Raw genomic sequence first — 17511 nt, 5'->3', positions numbered from 1 at the left:
TCAAGGCTTGTGAAAAACAAAACAGTAACTTAGCTCTTCATCATCATCAGCTCAAATTCAGTCAAAATCAGATGGTAGTTGCTGTTCATTTTGTACCAATACTATTAGGAATAAAGTTAATTCACTGATGGAATTGCCAAAAATAATCATAAAATTATCCGTTTTTAGATTTACATTCTGAATCAACTGCAGGTAGAATGCACACTGCTGATTTTGAAGTAGCATGTCAAATTTCACTGGAACTCAGATAACGATTTCATAACGTACTGGCTGTAAGTCCCTCTGAAAACCCACAGAGCTTCATTAAGCTACATATTTATGGCTCTAGGCATCAGTTTTCTTTCAAGGATGAACTTTGAGATGCTATTTCAGCATCAGCACTATGTATTCTACCTGCAGTGATCAGAGTCTAATCAAATCAATCAATCAAAGACTCGTCTTGGTGATATCTGATCATGGCAGTTAGACTTTAGTTTCTACAGCACCACCCTCATAAAATAATATTATAAATAAAGTAAAAATAAAAAATATTGCTTTCACTGTTATTGCACAGATTTAGTGAAAGTGCATATCGCTGCTGTTGGGACAAAACCTTGTATCGCTATTTTTGTAATTTTTCAGTTTTTGACATAATTGTTACCCATCACATTATATGTGATGATGAATGGACCAAAGGAAACGGCCCAAAATTACTTTCCATTGTTTCCATTGACTTACATTATACGTAAAGTATGTTTTTTTCTTCTCCTGCTAAGTTCTCATTTTGGAGATAGGAGGTTTTGTTCCGACATGGCGATATTTTGGTAAATGATTATTCTCTCCAGTTACATGACATGCAGCAACTGTACCCCTAATTCATAAATAACACATGGTGTAATTTTCACTGATATCTTGAGATATCCTGAATATTTATCCATCCATCTGTCCTCAACCGGTTATCCGGGTCACGGGGCCAGCAACCTAAGCAAAGTGGCCCAGGCCTCCCTCTTCCCCGCCACCTCCTCCAGCTCTTCCGGAGGGATGCCGAGGCGTTCCCAAGACATATAAGAGAGAGATATAATTCCTCCAACGTGTCCTGGGTCTTCCCCGGGGTCTCCTCTCCATCGGACATGTCTCCTAGGGAGGTGTCCACAGGATGCCCGATGCCCGAACCACCTCAACTGGCTTCTCTCAATGTGGAGGAGCAGCTCTACTCCAAGCCTCTCCTGCATCGCTGATCTTCTCACATTATCTCTAAGGGAGAGCCCGGCGACCCTGTGGAGAATTTCGGCCGCTTGTATCTGCGATCTCGTTCTTTTAGTCACTAACCATAACTCGTGACCATAGGTGAGAGTCGGAACGTAGATTGACCGGTAAATTGACAGCTCACCTCTTCACCATGATGGACCGGTATAGGGTCTGCATTACTGCAGATGCTGTACCAATCCGCCCGTCAACCTCTCGCTCCATCCTTCCTTCACTCGTGAACAAAATCCCAAGATATTTAAACTTCTCCACTTGTGTTAAGAATTCACTCCCGACCTGGACAGAGCATTCCACCCTTTTCCGATTGAGGACCATGGTCTCAGATTTAGAGGTGCTGATTTTCATCCCAGCCACTTCACTCTCGGCTGCAAACCGGTCCAGAGAGAGCTGGAGGTCCTGGCCTGACGACACCAACAGGACCACATCATCCGAAAATCGCAGACGTGAAATCCTGAGGCCACCATACTGGACACCCTCCGTCGCTTGGCTGTTCCGAGAAATTCTGTCCATAAAAGTTGCGAACAGAATCGGTCGCAACGGACAGCCCTGGCTGGAAACAAATCCGATTTACTGCCGGCTATACGAACCAAGCTCCTGCTCCGTGTGTACAGGGACTGAATGGCCCGTAACAATGAGCCCCTCATCCCGTACTCCTGGAACACACATGTAGACTGGTTGGGCGAACTCCCAGGCAGCCTCCAGGACCTTGGTGAGGATAAAAATTTGGTCCAGTGTTCCACGACCTGGGCGAAACCCGCATTGTTCCTCTTATAGCTGAAATTCAACTCTCGGTCGAACTCTCTTCTCCAGTACCCCTGCATAGACCTTACCAGGTAGGCTGAGAAGTGTGATCCCTCAGTAGTTGGAACACACACTCTGGTCCCCTTTCTTAAAAAGCGGGACCACCACCCCGGTATGCCATTCCAGGGGGACCACCCCAGATGTCCACGTGATGTTGCAGAGGCATGTCAGCAAAGACAGCCCTACAACATGCAGAGCCCTCAGGAATTCCGGGCGGATCTCATCCACCCCTGGTGCTCTGCCACCAAGAAGTTTTCCAACACCTTGGCTACCTCAGCCCGAGTGATGGAGGACCCTCGCTCAGATCTCCAAGCTCTGCCTCCTCTGGGGAAGGATTGTTGGTGGGATTGAGAAGATCCTTGAAGTATTCCTTCCACCATCCAATGACATCCCCAGGCGAAGTCAGCAACCCCCCAGCCCCACTGTATACAGTGTTGGCCGGGAACCAACACTGTTTCCTCTCCTGAGGCGCCTGACGGTTTGCAAGAACCTTCTCGGTGCCTGTCAATAGTCTTTCTCCATGGCCTCACCAAACTCATCCCACACCCGAGTTTTTGCCTCAGCAACCGCCAAAGCTGCGACCCGCTTGGCCCTTTGATACCCATCTTTTGCCTCCAGAGTCCCACAAGCCAACCAGGCTCGATAGGACTCTGTCTTCAACTTGACGGCTTCCTACGACCTTGCGGCCACAGCTCAGATCCTCTGCATTGACAATGGAGGCACGGAACAGGGCCCACTCAGACTCGATGTCATCGGCCTCCCTCGGTATGCAGTCGAAGCTTTGTCGGATGTGGGAGTTGAAGATCTTTCTGGTAGGTTCCTCTGCCAGACGTTACCAACAAACCCTCACAACTCGTTTAGGTCTGGTATTTTCACCTGCCATCTGATCCAACTGACCACTAAGTGGTGATTGGTTGACAGCTCCACCCCTCTCTTCACTTGGGTGTCCAAAACACATGGTTGCAAATCCGATGACACAACTACGAAGTTGATCAACGAACTGCAGCCTAAGGTGTCCTGATGCCATGTGTACTTATGCACACCTTTGTGTTTGAACATGGTGTTTGTTATGAATAGACTGTGGCGAGCACAGAACTCCAATAACAAAACACCCCTCGGGTTCAGAGTGGGAAGGCCGTTCCTCCCAATCATGCCCTTCCAGGTCTCACTGTCATTGTCCACATGAGTGTTGAAGTCACCCAGCAAGACAATGGAGTCCCCACAGGGGGCACTTTAAAGTACGCCTTCCAGGATCTCCAAGAAGGCCAGGTACTCTGAACTGCCATTTGGTGCATAAGCACAGACAACAGTCAGAGCCCGTTCCCCGACCCAAAGGTGCAGGGAAATAACCCTCTCGTCCACCGGAGAAAACCCCAACGTACAGGCGCTGAGCCGAGGAGCTATGAGTAAACCCACTCCTGCCTGACACCTCTCACCCTGGACAACTCCAGAGTGGAATAAAGTCCAACCCCTCTCGAGAGTCTGTTCCAGAGCTCCTGCCATGTGTTGAGGTGAGCCCAACTATATGTAGTTGGTATCTCTCAGCCTCATACACTAGCTTGGGCTCCTTCCCTGCCAGAGAGGTCACGTTCCATGTTCCGAGAGCCAGTTTCAGTAGCCAAGGATCGGAACACCAAGGCCCCTGCCTTCGGCCGTCACCCGATCCATACCAGACCCCTATAAGCACCTCTCCCACGGGTGGTGGGTCCATGGGAGAATGATCCCATGTAGCTCTTTCGGGCTGAGCCCGGCCAGGACCCATGGGTAAAGGCCTGGCCACCAAGCGCTCGCCGAGGAGGCCCTCCCCCAGGCCTGTCTCCAGGGTGAGGCCCTGATAACCCTAATCTGGGCGAGGGAAACTGGGTCCTGGTCTTTTTCATCATATGGGGTTTTTGGATCACCCTTTGTCTGGCCCATCACCTAAGACCTGTTTGCCTTGGGAGACCCTACCAGGAGCTTTCGCCCCTGACAACATAGCTCCTAGGATCATGTAGGCATGTAAACCTCTCCACCACGGTAAGGTGGTGATCCAAGGTGAGGTATCCTGAATATCTAGTTACACCTAATATCTTGATACACTATACATGTAATTTGTATTATAAAAAACAAAATACCAAATATTGCTTGAAAAAAGACTTTGGTCTTTGTTAAAATAGATGACCAGGCATTTTAAGCTGCAATCCCTAATAAATTAGTCCATACTTTTAATCAGTTATTTCTTCAATAAACTAAGGCTGAAAAGCAGTTGTTGAATATGTGTATAATTCAGATAATTCAAGGTTCAAACTGGAAAAAGAACAGTGGCAATAAATTCAGGGAGTCAGACAGTGAATGTTTGGCATGGACAGTTCAGTTCATTGGCTGCTGACATATTTCCTGCTTTAATAGGTGTTTTCACACGGAGGAGGGGTCAAGTTCCGGGGAGGTTATGTGTAAACTTATTTCTGGTTTCTGCTCCGCTATGAATATGGCTGCATTTCATTATTCATCACCTTTGGCTGAACTCTGTGCTTTAGGCAGCACGATGTGGTCAGAACTGTGGAAGAGCTATCGAGCACCAAATGTGCAAAACTCGATAAGGGATATGAATTCTTTTTGAGCAGTTTATTTTTACTTAGGAAGGTAAATCATTAGCTGGTTTCCAGTGTTGTAGTTACTTAACCTTACTTAATGTCTCAGACAGGATGAGTAATGTTAGGTAGTTTCAGCATTCCTCAGATTTAGAGATCTTCAGGTATGTGTCTGTTTAAGAAGTAAATAAACGGTGTCTAACATTATTTAATGTGTTAAATGATATCCTTCTCAGTGTCCACTGCTACAGATAGGGAGATCCATGTAAGGGCTCAGATTTCCCTGTCGAGAAAAGTGAGGAACCACAGACTAGTGGTCCAAAACCTCAAAGATGTTTGAAGGAGTTGAACCAGTTACAACACTGCAGTTCACAAACCCATTTTATGAATTCATTTAAGCTAATTCACTGTTAGGTTTATACTGTATGTATCACATATAGCCAGACATCTTTCCAGTAATTACCTGGGTCACAGGCGTTCTTTGATGCCAGTCTCGAGGGTCTCATACACACGCCATGATTTTGGTCCATAACAAAAAGCCCTCGCAGACATGGGGAGAACATGAAAACTCAACACATATGACTGATCAAATGTAGTACAGAGCTAAATGAAAATAAATACAAGTGTAGAAATGAAAATGGGAGCTGACTACAGTGGTTGTTTTTGAAATCTTCTGAGTATAATTTAATAACAGCATTTCACACACAATGTAAGTAATGGTTGCCTCATATAGGTTTTTTGTGTGTGTGTGTGTATGTATGTATGTATGTATGTATGTGTATATATATATACGCACACAAACACACACATATATGCAAGCGTCCTTGTTCTTCCTCCTCTATCCCTTATTCTTCCTCCTCTATGTCCTGCTCCACCTCCTCCTCCTAAACTAAACTCCCAGTGTGCTGCAATTAGCAAGCACACTAAACTCCCGGTGTGCTGCGATTAGTGAGCACACTAAACTCCCAGTGTGCTGCAATTAGCAGCACACTAAACTCCTGGTGTGCTGCAATTAGCAAGCACACTAAACTCCCGGTGTGCTGCGATTAGTGAGCACACTAAACTCCCAGTGTGCTGCAATTAGCAGCACACTAAACTCCTGGTGTGCTGCAATTAGCAAGCACACTAAACTCCCAGTGTGCTGCGATTAGTGAGCACACTAAACTCCCGGTGTGCTGCAATTAGCAAGCACACTAAACTCCCAGTGTGCTGCGATTAGTGAGCACACTAAACTCCCAGTGTGCTGCAATTAGCAAGCGCACTAAACTCCCAGTGTGCTGCGATTAGTGAGCACACTAAACTCCCGGTGTACTGAGATTAGAAAGCACACTAAACTCCCGGTGTGCTGTGATTAGAGAGCACACTAAACTCCTGGTGTGCTGCAATTAGTGAGCACACTAAACTCCTGGTGTGCTGCGATTAGAGAGCACACTAATCTCCTGGTGTGCTGCGATTAGTGAGGACACTCAATTCCTGGTGTGCTGCGATTAGTGAGCACACTAAACTCCCGGTGTGCTGTGATTAGAGAACACACTAAACTCCCGGTGTGCTGTGATTAGAGAGCACACTAAACTCCCGGTGTGCTGCGATTAGCGAGCACATTAAACTCCCGGTGTGCTGCGATTAGAGAGCACACTCAACTCCTGGTGTGCTGCGATTAGTGAGCACACTCAACTCCCTGTGTGCTGCGATTAGTGAGCACACTAAACTCCCGGTGTGCTGCAATTAGTGAGCACACTCAACTCCTGGTGTGCTGCGATTAGTGAGCACACTCAACTCCCTGTGTGCTGCGATTAGTGAGCACACTCAACTCCCTGTGTGCTGCGATTAGTGAGGACACTCATCTCCCTGTGTGCTGCGATTAGTGAGCACACTAAACTCCTGGTGTGCTGCGATTAGTGAGGACACTCAACTCCCTGTGTGCTGCGATTAGTGAGCACACTAAACTCCTGGTGTGCTGCGATTAGTGAGGACACTCAACTCCCGGTGTGCTGCTTCTGAAGAGCACAGTTCTTGTTTCTCTGCTCTAGGTGTCGCTGTTTAATTGATTCTGCTTGCTCAGTTTTCTGACTTACTCCACTTAACCTTGCCTTTGCGCACTCACATTAAAGACGGTCATCTCACTCCATACTGAAGCTCCTCCCCTGATAACACCAGCCTATAGGGCAAGGTTATGCAAGGCTTTGAAAGTGAGTAGTAAAATTTTAAATGTTATATGGGACAGGACCGGTAGCCAGTGTAGCTGAGAAAGAACAGGTGGTGATATGAGCTGAATGCTTAGTATGGGTGAGCACTCTAGCTGCAGTGTTCTGAATGTACAATAGCTTTAGGATAGACTTTACAGGGAGACCAATGAAGAGGGAGTTACAGTTGTCAATAAGGGACATAATGAAGGCAAGGAACAAAGTTTTTGCATCTTTTTCGGTCAGGAACGGTCGAAGACGAGCAATGAAAGAATGCAGTCTTAGTGAGGAACCTGATATGCAGATCAAAATTAAGTGATTGGTTGAGTAAAACACCAATATTTTTAACAACAGGTGCAGACTTAATGAGCAGGCCATCAATACTAACTGAAAAATTGGAAGATTTTGATAGTAAAGGTTTAGGGTCAACCAACTACTAGTATTACTGGTAATTACTATTTATTATTAGTAACACATGAACAAGTTTATCTAAGCAAATGCTGTGTTCCACACTTGTTATTATTATGATTAACTGTAGTGCTATTCACAGGAAAAGAGTGGAGGTGTTCTGTATGCTGCTATTTAACAAGAACAAAAAAAACTTTTCATTAGAATTTTTATTCTGAGGATTTTTTTTGTTTCACAGCTACTCACACACCAGTGATGCTGTTACACTGACTGTATCAGGTGAATGAGATCAACTCTTTAGTGGTCATTAATTCTTGGAGACCTCCTTTTCTGCACATTTTCATGCTATGCGTACACCAACTGATCCATCCAGTCAGCTAAAGAACAAGCCCTTACTGAGTTGAAGATCATGTGAGCAGGAGAACATACAGTGTGCAGAGCAGTGGGCCCCCAGGACCAGACTGGAAACATGCATTAATGAAACTGACTCTAAATACTCTGAATACTGCAATAGTCATCATTGCATTAGTCAATATGGTTTTCATAGATTATCCATTTTCAGCATTTATTTTAGAAATTAAATGGTTTCTGGGACGTCAGAAATGTTTAATTCCAGACTGCAATTTTGAAAAATCTTTTACTGTCCTTTTATCTGTTCTCACAGCTTTACCCACAGCTACACTGACTGTAGAACCCAGATGGAGTCCTGCGTTCACTGGAGAGTCAGTGACTCTGAAGTGTGAGATAGACTCTTACAGTGACTGGAGATATCAGTGGTATAACTGGAGATATAAGTGGTATAAAGGCAGCAGTAGAACTGCAGTCTATCAGTCTCATACAAACATCATCACCATCGGATTAGCAGCAGATCAGGATCAGTACTGGTGTAGAGGAGAGAGAGATTACAGACCCACATCATCACAAGACAGCAACACTGTTATTCTCACAGTGACAGGTAAGATTTATAGTTTATTCATTTATTTATTTATTTATTATTTATTCATAGGAACGTGTACACACACACACACACATGCACAAACACACACACACACAAACACACACCTAATCTAAATCGCTTATCCTTCTGGGTTGTGGAGACAGAAAAAAAGGAAATGAAAATAAAGATTCCACATTAAATTACCATCTATAATTTATATCTGAAATCAGTGACAAAACATTTTCTAAAATGTTCCATTAAAGATCATAAACTAGTTAGTAATATTGCACTACACTGTCTATAAGTACTAATTCTTAATTTATTAATAAATTGGGTCATAATTTACAGATCAGAAATGACTGGGTAATGATGTGTTGGCATTATGGCATCAAATTGTACTAACATAAAAATGATACACTAGTTCTCTAGTTATTATTAAATAAAAGTTAATAACTGTAACCAGTCAGAATTCCATCCATCCATCCATTCATCATCGTTGACCGCTAGTCCAGATAGGGTCGCAGTAGCAGTGGGGAGAGCAGAGAATCCCAGATGACCCTGTCCCCCGCAACTTCCTCCAGCTCATTCCCGTGGACCCCAAGCCACTCCCAGGCCAACTTGGAGACATAATCCCTCCAGCGGGTCCTAGGACGACCCCAGGGTCTTGTCCCGGTAGGCCGTGCCTGGAACGCCCCCACTGGGAGGCGTCCAGGGGGCATCCAGATCAGATGCCCAAACCACCTGAGCTGGCTCCTCTCAATGCGGAGGATTATCGGCTCTACTCTGAGCTCCTCCCAGATGACTGAGCTCCTCACTCTATCACATAGCATGTAGCCCACCACCCCACGGAGAAAGCTCATTTCCGCCACTTGTATTCGCAATCTCGTTCTTTCGGTCATTACCCACAGCTCATATACCATAGGTGAGGTTTGGGATGTAGATCGACCGGTAAACAGAGAGCTTCGCCTTTTGGATTAACTCCCTCTTCACCACTACAGTCCGGTACAGTGACCGCATTACTTCTGCCGCTGGAGCCATCCATGTGATTCCGCCAAAAGAACAACATCATCTGCAAATAGCAGATACGCCACTCTCCGGCCTCCACACATAATGCCCTCCTGATCCCGGCTACGCCCTGACACTCTGTCCATGAATATCACAAACAAGAGTGGAGATAGGGCACAACCCTGGCGGAGTCCAACGCCAATACTGAAAGAGTCTGACTTAATGCAGAGTATACGGACACAGCTCTCACTCCAGGAGTACAGAGATTGGATGGCCCAGAGTAGTAGCCCCGGCACCCCATACTCCCGGAGGACCTCCCACAAGATATCTCGAGGAACACGGTCATAAGCCTTCTCCAAGTCCACAAAACACATGTAGACTGGGTTGGCAAATTCCCATGCCCCCTCAACAATCTGTGAGAGGGTGAAAGCTGGTCCATTGTTCCATGGCCGGGCCGGAATCCACATTGTTCCTCCTCAATCTGAGGTTCAACTATCGGTCGGAGTCTTTTTTCCAGCACCTTTGCATAGACTTTCCCAGGGAGGCTGAGCAGTGTGATACCCCAATAATTGGCACACACCCTCCAGTCCCCCTTTTTAAAAATAGGGACAACCACCTCGGTCTGCCAGTCCAAGGGTACTGTTCCTGAGGTCCATGCCATATTGCAGAGGCATGTTAGCTATGACAGCCCCACAATATCCAGAGCCTTAAGCATTTCTGGACGAATCTCATCCACCCCCGGTGCCTTGCCACTGAGGAGCTTACCAACTACCTCAGTGACCTCCACCAGGGAAATGGAACTTGACACCCCAGGAGCCTCTGGCCCTGACTCCCATGAGGGAGGCACGTCTCCCGGATTAAGAAGTTCCTCAAAGTGCTCTTTCCACCGACCGACAATATCCTCATTCAGAGTCAGAGTTTCTCCACCCTTGCTGAATACAGTTTGGGCGCAGCCACCCCGACCACTGCTGAGTTGCTGGACAGTTGTCCAGAACCTCTTTGAGGCCGAACGAAAGTCTTTTTCCATGGCCTGACCAAACTCCTCCCATGCCCTGGATTTTGCTTCTGCCACCGTTGCAGCTGCCATCTTTTTAGCCTGTCGGTACCTATCTTCTGAATCGGGAGTCCTTCAGGCCAACCAGTCCCTAAAGACTTCTTTCTTCAGCTTGCTGGCATCCCTCACCACTGGTGTCCACCAGGAGGTGCTTGGGTTACCACCCCGACAGGCACCCACAAGCTTTTGGCCACAGCAACTCCTGGCAGCTTGCACAATGGAGGATTTGAACAGGGTCCAATCAGAATCCATGTCTCCTACCTCCTCTGGGACATGAGAAAAGCTCTCCCGGAGGTGGGAGTTGAAATCATTCTGAACAGGGGCCTCCAACAGTCGTTCCCAGCACACCCTCACTATTCGCTTGGGCCTACCAGATCTGACCACCAGTCTTCCCTGCCATCTGATCCAACTCACCACCAGATTGTGATCAGTTGACAGCTCAGCACCTCTCTTCACCCTAGTGTCCAGAACATAGGGTCCCAAGTCAGATGAAATGACAACAAAGTCGATCATTGACCTTTGACCCAAGGAGCTCTGGTACCATGTACACTTATGAACATCCTTGTGTTCGAACTTGGTGTTCTTTATGGACAATCCATGCCTGGCACAGAAGTCCAATAACAATTCACCATTTGGGTTTAGATCGGGCAGGCCGTTCTCCCCAAATGCCTTTCCAGGTCTCCCAGTCATTGCCAACGTGAGCATTGAAGTCTCCCAGTAGGACTATGGAGTCTGTAGGTGGGACCCTTTCCAGAACCCCGCCCACTCGCTCCAAGAAGGCCGAATACTCTGACCTGTTGTTTGGTGCATAAGCACAGACAACAGGCAAAGTTTTCCTCTCTGCGATTTTAATTCGCATTGAGGTGACCCTCTCATCCACCGGGACAAACTCCAACTGCATGGTCACCAGCCGGGGACTCGTGAGTATCCTCACACCCATCCGGCGCCTCTCACCCTGTGCAACCCCTGAGTAGGAGAGAGACCAACCCCTATCCAGGAGTTTGGTTCCAGAGCCGACACTGTGGGTGGAGGTGAGCCCGCTATATCTAGTTGGTACCTCTCAACCTCCTGCACAAGTTCTGGCTCCTACCCCCCAGTGAGGTTACATTCCATGTACCAAGAGCTAGTTTCTGCTGCAGGGGCCTAGGCCACCTAGGGCCTCCCCGCAATCTCCCACTGCCAATACGGCACTGCACCACTCCCCCATGCTGGACCTTGTGGGTGGTGGGCCCACATGGCCTCCCCATGTTGCCTTTTCGGGCTGAGCCCGGCCGGGTTACGTGGGCTGCCTGGCCATCAGGTGCTCGCCGTGGAACACTACTCCCAGGCCTGGCTCTAGGGGTAGGTCCCGGTGACCCTTTCCCGGGCAGGGTACACGATTTTTTGTGCACGATATGCATGGAGAAGTTTGGATCGCGTTAGTCTGGGTCTTCACTCCAGACCTGTTCACCCTGGGAGACCCTACCAGGAGCATATTGCTCCCAGCGACTTAGCTCTGAAGATCCCTAGACCACACAAGCTCTTCCGCCACGACAGGGCCCCGATCCAGGAAGGGCCAGTCAGAATTAAAATGATAAAATAATGATATCATGTTGTGCTAACCTAAAAATCACAAGCTAATTGTCTAGTTCTTAATAAATAAAGATGAGTTAAGATCAGTTCAGATAGCCGTTTTGTATAAAGAAGTGTGGGGTGTGGTGTGAGTCTTTTTTTCTTTCTGAGTCTGTTGCCGGATCTCAGCTTCACAGCAGAGGAACAGTGTTTTGTTACCAGGTGACACAAGAGGAACATGTGATGTGTTCATGAGTAACTCCACTTGTCTGAAAGTGGGCCAGTATGTAAAAGCAGTAGAACAAGCAGCAGTGATTATAATGCAATAATTTAGTCCTAATATCAGTGCAGTTATTCACATTATTCTGATGTTCTCACCTGATGTGAGATGCAGTAACTGAGAAACAGTATAGAAAGAAAGAAATCAGCATTTTACAGCTTCAACACATTGAGTTTCACTGTAATTACAGACTGTAACTGTGTCTGTTCATCATGCTGCACTTCACCATATAAATAAATAACAGGTAAAAAATAAGTTCATTATTATTTTCACAGCAGTGGAACCTCATAATTTCAGCAGAACGTCTTCACTGTTTTTGCAGTAAAACTCTAATATTATGAAAGAATAAATACACAACATATACAAGAATGGGGCGATATGCTCATTATCCAGATATTACGCTATAAGAGCTAGTGACTATTAATAGAAATAATAAAATAAATATATAGATAAATAAATACAATGCTAGACAGGAGGCTACAATGAGGGCTGTTATTAGTATTACACACTTTTATTGTAATAGTTATTATGTTATTGTTTGTGTGGATAATTAGATTTTGTTACCATGTTTTTCCATTTTATTATAATAATAATAATAATAATAATACATTTTATTTCATGGCGCCTTTCAAAAACCCAAGGTCACCTTACAAAACAGGAAAAAGCAACAATAATAATACATGTGAGTCAACAATCATTTGAATACGTCAAAATAAAACAACACTAAAAGAGTCACGGTAAAACAACAAACCAGTTTAAAGAGAATATGCTTGCTTAAACAGGTATGTTTTCAATAGAGATTTAAAAGAGAGAAGAGATTCTGCATTCCTAATAACTGGGGGGAGGGAATTCCAAAGCTGAGGGGCACAGCGACTAAAGGCTCTGTTGCCCATAGTAACAAGACGGGCAGAAGGAACAAAAAGATGGGTGGAGGATGAGGATCTGAGGGAACGGGACGGAGTAGAGATGTGTAACAGTTCAGACAGGTAAGGAGGAGCAAGGTTATGAATGGATTTGAATGTGAGAGTTAAAATTTTAAAATTAATTCTAGCTTCAATGGGTAACCAGTGGAGCTGTTGCAGAACCGGGGTGATGTGTTTTCTGGGTGGAGTACGAGTAATGACCCGGGCAGCAGAGTTCTGGAGAAGTTTCAGTTTGTGGAGAGTCTTATTCGGGAGACCAAACAGAAGAGAGTTGCAGTAATCTAACTTGGATGTGATAAGGCTATGGACAAGGACAGCAGCAGCATGAGAAGTAAGAAAGGGACGAAGTCGGTTAATGTTACGCAAGTGAAAGTAGGCAGAACGGGTGATAGAATTAATATGAGATGAAAAAGAAAGCGTACTATCAAGTATGACACCCAGACTCTTTACCTTATTATCCACTATTTACCACTACAATTTCTTCTAATAATAATAACTTTAACAATAATTAACTTATTATTTAATATCCAATTATAAATGGCGGAATGTTTAGTTTAGTAAAACTTTTTACAACTATCTCATCATTTCATCACCAATTTGTTACCACTATAATTAATAACTTATTGTCTAGTAGTAACTTTAAAATTATAATGTCATTTTAAGCATAGTACATTTTTTCCTCAAAATTTAGTCAAGTCAAGTCAAGAGTTTATTGTCATTCCATCTATGTACAAGTACACAGTGGAGTGAAATTACATTCCTCCAGGAACAACACGGTGCAACAAGGAACAAAAAGTACAAAGTGCAAACATGCAGACATCGTGTGCCAACAAAAAATTAAGAAACAATAAATACAATAAATTAAACAGACATTAGACACAGCACGGCTATCCTGGTAATAAACAGATGACTTTTTTGCCTTTTCGGTGTCTAAAAAGCACATTTTGGGGCCACGGAAACACTTTACATTGGTCATGTCGAGAAATTTGAGAGACAGGGCTGTTTCTAAGCCCAATTCATCTGACTCCGCTACTATGCTAACTTCCCGACGTAATGACGTGGCTACACCGGCAGCAGCTACTGTTCCAACGCTGCCGGAAAGCTCCTCCTCCGGCCTCGCACCACGAGAAGGCCCGGGCACGGGAGAGCGTCCGATCTTATTGGAAAATAGCTCATCTCCCGCTCCCACTGCAGGCTCATATTTCGACGACAACACCCCTCCAAGATGGTTTACGGCGTTTAGCAAACAGCTAGACCAAAAAAGGGAGAAAACTATCAGAATACTGAATTAATCACTTCAACCGATTCGCGAACGACTCGAGTCACTGGAGCGGACATTTGACTCTCGCATGAACAATGTCTCTGAATTGGAGTCAACACTGACTGCCCATGACACCCGACTGGAGCGGCTCGAGCGGGAGTGCTGTTTGCTCAAGCACTCAAACGCTTCACTAGTGGAGAAGCTAGACGACTTGGAGAACCGCTCGAGACGATGCAACCTGTGAATCGTTGGGATTCCAGAGGGGCTGGAATCAACTGACCCGATCGGGTTTGTGACGGGGCTCCTCACGGAGCTGTTTGGCTCCAGTCTGTGTCAGAGCCAGCCGATTATTGAAAGAGCCCATCGACTCGGCCGTTCGACCGTTGCGGGGGGAAATACTGGTGGAAAACCCCGGGTTATGATTGTCCTTTTCCATAGCTTTCAAGACAAGGAGCGGGTGATGAGGAAAAGCATGGACGAACTCGTGTATAAAGGAAATAGCCTGCGGTTCTTCCCTGATTACAGCACAGAGCTCTCCCGCAGACGAGCTGTGTTCCAACCAGTCAAGGCAACTTTGTTTCAGAGAGGAGTCCGCTTCACACTCCTTTACCCCGCTAGACTTCGAGTGATGGTGAATGGAGTGGCCAGGTTCTTTGATACTCCAGAAGCTGCACAGAAGTTTTATAGATCGAACCTAGGGCCCGTGAAGCAGTGTTCTTGCTTTAAATTTGCTTAAATATATTGACCCACTTGAAGAAGAAGTTTGAGCCTTCTTAATTTGATAAGGTTGATCTCTGATGAAGTCACTTATGGTGTAGTTGTATATAAGCAGCTATACTTGTTAATTCTCTGCCTTAGCACATTTAAACCGGGTCATTATTTGGGTCTTTGCTTTGGCTCATAACTTGTCTGTTATATAATGTTCTCTTTTGCAGTTGTTTCACTCCAGTGTCCTGGGGAGTGGGTAGTTGGGATCGGGATTTTGTTGTAAATTTCGGCTAAGGGTACCGTTACCGGAAGTAGAAGTCTGAAGTCTATTGTAGTTCGGGGAATGTTTTATGGGATTGGGGTGGGTCTCTCTTTGTGTTCTTTTTTTCTGTCCTCTTTTTTTTTGTTGTTGTTGTTTTTTTTTTGCCACATTGCTATGTTGCCACTTCTTCTATCCTTGTCCCTGGCATTGCTTTTTAGTCTTACCCTCTTTCTATTTACATGTTAAGGACAGCCGACCGACAACATAACCCAGTAAGATTTATTTCTTGGAATGTTAAAGGCTTACAATCCCAGACCAAAACAGTTAAAGTTTTCTCCCATCTCAAAACTTTGAGTGCAGATATTGTTTTCCTCCAGGAGACCCACTTAGTAAATTGGAACACAATAAGTTGCGTAAATCTTGGATAAATCAAGTGTTCCACTCTAATTATAACACAAAGGCGAGGGGAGTTGCTATTTTAATTAATAAAAGGGATCAGTTTATACCAAGTGAAATTATTTCAGATCGGGAGCGAAGATATGTCATTGTAGCTGGCCAACTGTTCCAAGTACAGGTGCTACTGGTAAATGTTTATGCCCCGAATTGGGACGATGAGAACTTTGTGAAAAGGCTTTTATCTATTCTCCCAAACCTTGACTCCCACAAACTTATCTTCGGTGGTGACTTAAATTGCGTTATGAATCCATTTTTAGATCGATCTAGCTCAAAAACGGCTTCACTTTCTAAGATGGCTCGGTATTTGTCCCTTTTTATGGAGGATAATAGCTGTGTGGACCCCTGGCGCACATTGCACCCCTCCACCAAATCATTCTTTTTTTTTCACCAGTTCATCAATCTTATTCACGTATTGATTATTTTTTTTATTAACAGTGAGCTCCTTGATTCTGTTACCTTTGTCGACTATTTGGCTATAGTCATATCTGATCATGCTCCTCTTCAAATTGACATGAAGTTTGGCGTATATTATAAAGATCCTCCTCAGTGGTGTTTAAATCCTCAGTTTCTTACAAAGGAATTTTTTTGTTCCAAGATCTCAGCCCCCATTGACTTCTTTTTGGCTACTAATAGGTCAGAATCGATTTCTAAGGCAACATTATGGGAATCACTGAAGGCTGTACTTCGGGGAGAAATAATTTCATCCTCATCATATGAAAACAAAATTAGACAGGTACGAATGGAGAACATTTCTAAATCACTAATTGAATTGGACAGAACGATTTCTGACAAACCTTCCCCTGACTTGTTGAAATCACGCACAGACCTTCAGGCGGAATTCAATCTCCTCGCTACAGAGAAAGCGGAGGCTTATATTTGGCACCTGCGGGGTCGGATATATGAGTTTATTGACTATTGGCCCATCAACTGAGGAGGCTTACTGCCTCCAGATTAATACCCCAAATTAGAGATTCATCAGAGAATATAGTAACTCATCCCAAAGAAATTAACATTTTTGTCAGATACTATACTACACTCTATTCTAGTGAATGCTGCCTCAACCTAGATACTATACACACTTTTTTGAATAAAATAAAACGGCCTAGTTTAGACCCTGACACTGTACAGAATCTAGAGGACCCCATTACACTAGAGGAGATTACAGATGCAATCTGCTCTATGAGTAGCGGAAAAACACCAGGCCCAGATGGCTTTGGTATAGAGTTTTATAAAAAGTTTAAAGAAAAATTATCGCCTCTTCTCCTGGAAATGTTTGAGGAATCACTTGAAAATGGTTATCTTCCCCCAACTCTTACTCAGGCAACAATCTCTCTTATACTGATAAAAGACAAAGATCCTACCTTATGCGGTTCTTATCGACCCATCAGACTGCTTTATAACGAGCACAAAATTCTTGCGAAAGTACTGGTCAAACATTTAGAATCAGTCCTTCCATCAGTTATTTCAGATGACCAAACTGGTTTTGTTAAAGGGTGTCATATTTTCTCTAACATCCGTAGGCTTTTAAATATTGTACTCTCCTCCAGCTCTTCTAAAGTTCCTGAGGCGGTTGTTTCATTGGACGCTGAAAAAGCATTTGACCGTTTAGAAAGGGAATACCTTTTTTCAGTCCTAGGCAAGTTTGGCTTCGGGAACAATTTTATTTCATCGGTCAAACTTCTGTAGACTTCCCCTTCAGCTAGAATTTGTACTAATTCTGTTCTTTTTTCTTTGCAACGGGGCACTCGTCAAGGTTGCCCTTTAAGCCTGGCTTTGTTTGTTTTAGCTTTGGAACCTCTGTCTACTGCCCTTAAAGAATCGTCAGACATACAGCGTATTATACGCTATAACATAGAAAACAAAGTTT

General features: G+C 44.8%; 1 protein-coding gene across 1 annotated transcript in view; it reads left to right on the top strand.

Annotated features, from left to right (window-relative positions):
* The window catches only part of LOC108414290 (titin-like), a 228185-nt gene that overhangs the window by 175728 nt on the left and 34946 nt on the right, over nt 1-17511 (top strand). Inside the window, exon 24 of the mRNA XM_037534976.1 lies at nt 7872-8162. Within this exon, the coding sequence (XP_037390873.1) occupies nt 7872-8162 (291 nt within the window). The remainder of the gene's footprint in view (nt 1-7871; nt 8163-17511) is intronic.

This window comes from Pygocentrus nattereri, chromosome 2 (assembly GCF_015220715.1).
Source record: "Pygocentrus nattereri isolate fPygNat1 chromosome 2, fPygNat1.pri, whole genome shotgun sequence".
In the NCBI taxonomy this organism is placed as follows: Eukaryota; Metazoa; Chordata; class Actinopteri; order Characiformes; family Serrasalmidae; genus Pygocentrus; species Pygocentrus nattereri.
Note: the sequence above shows the minus strand (reverse complement) of the source record. Positions and strands in the feature narration are given on the sequence as shown.